This window comes from Rhipicephalus sanguineus, unplaced genomic scaffold (genome assembly GCF_013339695.2).
Source record: "Rhipicephalus sanguineus isolate Rsan-2018 unplaced genomic scaffold, BIME_Rsan_1.4 Seq209, whole genome shotgun sequence".
Classification (NCBI taxonomy): Eukaryota; Metazoa; Arthropoda; class Arachnida; order Ixodida; family Ixodidae; genus Rhipicephalus; species Rhipicephalus sanguineus.
This window is the reverse complement of record NW_023614771.1, coordinates 50,735-53,353: the sequence shown is the minus strand read 5'-3', so window position 1 is coordinate 53,353 and position 2,619 is coordinate 50,735. Positions and strand designations below refer to the sequence as shown.

General features: G+C 55.1%; 1 protein-coding gene across 1 annotated transcript; it reads right to left on the bottom strand.

Moving 5' to 3' along the window:
• Positions 1-711: 711 nt before the first annotated feature.
• On the bottom strand, positions 712-1,683 carry LOC119376712 (uncharacterized). Its single transcript, XM_037646457.1, has one exon. It carries the CDS (start codon positions 1,681-1,683, stop codon positions 712-714), a length of 972 nt encoding a protein of 323 aa, XP_037502385.1.
• Between the last annotated feature and the right edge of the window lie 936 nt (positions 1,684-2,619).

The following is a 2,619-nucleotide window of genomic DNA, read 5'->3' as shown; positions in this document are numbered from 1 at the left end:
TACTCTCACGGAATCCATTTATGTCCACAACAAAGTTCGAGGGGAGACACTCCAGCAGGGGGGAAGGGTCCGAGGTAATGAGACTGGACCGTACCGCACGAACACGTGCGATGCTCTTTCCATGTATGGCATGATGTAAGCTGCCCGGTCGCAGTCGAAGATTCCGGAAAGTTGTTCGCGCCGTGTTTCGTTTACTTTCCTTCGTGTTTTCGTTCTTTTGCGCACCACAGAATTATGTGAATAGTGTCAGCAACAGGTTGAGCCCAATTTGGTGGTGATGTCAGGGATAGGAATTCATTTATCAAGGCGGCGAACGGTTCCGAGGCTACTGCAGTGCAGGAAGGTGACACATCAGTTGTTGCACCCGCAGCGATGCGTTGGACCGACAGGCCCGTTGCTGAGTCCAGGAGACGTTTTTATCTCAGGCCAACGAGGAGCCGATGCCTGGCCAGAAAATCGGCCCTATTATTGCGGACCCGACGTCGACTATTATTGCGGCGACGTCGGAACAGTCTGCGAAGCCCCAGGTTCAGCGTGAGGGAACGTTGTGCGTACCCAGGCATGCAAGTGCCATTTACAGCTTGAAGGTATAAAATGGCAGGCAAAGTATGTTCTTACCTTGCGGCAGGATCGACGCTGACCTGGGCTCCGGTGTCGATGAGAAATTTCTGTCCTGTGTTGTGATCGGCGACGTGGAAGAGGCGACATTCCTCAAGGCCCTGACCGCTTGTCGCCGCTAGTGGTCGGCAGCGGGTTTCCCGTCCAAGCGCATGGCAAGAGGCAGTGGCGGGCTTCGGCTCCAAAACGGCGATGGTAGTAGCACAGGCTTGGGCCTGTAGACTCACTCCGATCACGTTCTCCGGCCCGGTGGGGGGTTGAGGATCGGCCACGTTGTCGCGAACGCCGTGGAGCATAGTCTTGTCGCGTGGCTGCCACGATTAGTTCTTCGAGCCTGCCGCAGAGGTGGTGGGTGTGGGAAGGCGAGGTGGTAGCGGTTGTCAAATTAGAAGCAGCACATGACGACGGGGATTGTGTAGAATGAGTGCTGACGGCAGCAACTTGCAAGTGCTGCGTCGCCACTTCCATGACTTTGTCGGCGAGTGCGGCGAGTGACTGCAAATCCATAATGGAAGTGTTGGCCAGCACCATTTGGACGTTGGACGGAAAGCGTTGGAAAAGCAGCTCGCGTAGCACTGCATCGTCCATTGCGTGGGCGCGCGAACCGATGAGCTGCATCAGCTGACGAAGCAGCTGCGTGGGCCTCCGGTCGCCAAGTTCCGCAGTTGAGAGCAACTGTTGAATTCGCATCCATTCCGATGCGGCGGTTTTCTCGAGCAGCGCTGCCTTGAGTTCGTTGTAGAGAGCTGCCGGGAGGTTCGTCCTGAAGGAAAGCAGTATGTCGGAGACCTCTTCTGCTGCAGCAGGTGGCAGTGAACTGACGACGTGGTGGAATTTTTGAAACTGCCATGCTATGCGGTAGATGTGGAACTGCGATTCCACCTGCAGGACCCAGACGGTTGGGTTGCACTCCCAGTATTGTGGCAGGCGCAGGGATACTGTAGAGACTGCGTCACCGGGGGCGTCTGCAGTGTGGGAATTCTGGCCGATGTTAGGGGGATCTGCCTGATCTTGTGGCATGGTGGTTCCTAGTGTCAGTTGTACGTCCGGCTCTGCGAGGGCCATGATTCTAACTTGAAATAAGGGCGTGTATGCAACAGGGTCACCAAATTGTGGAGCACGCGCAGGAGGAACCTAGAGCTACACCTTCTGGTTGGGAACTGTTTATCCGTTTCCTAAAAACGAAAGCAGGCTCGCGGGGCGATGGAAAAGGGAAAGAGTAGAAATAGGAGAGAAGGCGTGCGGTTGGAGTTGTCCTCTGCGTACCCCGCGCCGCCCGACCGGCGGCGGCGCCTAAGGCGCCGGCTTCGGGGCGCGACGTAAGAGGATGCGCTACAGATACACAGTCCTTTTTTGTAATTCGAATTTGATGCCGGTAATCGGTGCAGAAACGCCACGTGTTGTCTTTCTATTTAACCAGGACAACGGGTGACGCCCAAGGGCTTGATGAGAGCTCAATATTGTCTTTAGCTAACATCTTGTGGACTTCGTCTTGGGTAATCTTGCGCTCCGATACGGACACCCGATACAGTCGACAGTGAATCGGAACAGCATCACCTGTGTTCACACGGTGCTGCACAAGAGAAGTTTGCCCGAGAAGTTTGTCAAGGTGGAGGATGTCGCGGTAGGAAGCCAAAAGGCGGATTAGGGCGGCTGATTGCGCTGGGGGAGGTCTGGGGCGATTATGGGGCGTAATGCCATATCGAGGCATGTGGCATCGGTTGGGCGACAAGGAAGATTGGAGCATATGTCTGCTGCAAAAGTGGTGGCGTGGTCATCGGTTAAGGACCGCAACGTGGCGATTAAGATGCCTTGAGGGAGGACTTGCTTCGTGAAGCCGAAATTTATAACGGGGAGATGTATCCGGTTAGCGGCTATAGTTATGACGCAGTGAGGCACAGTAATGTCACGCGCCACAAGGACATTAGGAATCGGCGTGATGACGTAGTCCCCATCCAACACGGATCACTTCGTTGAGAATTCGGCGAACGTTAGGACTTT

What these genes read in the sequence shown, in the direction of transcription:
- LOC119376712 (XM_037646457.1), bottom strand. Translation starts at nt 1,683, where the DNA reads ATGGCCCTCGCAGAGCCGGACGTACAACTGACACTAGGAACCACCATG.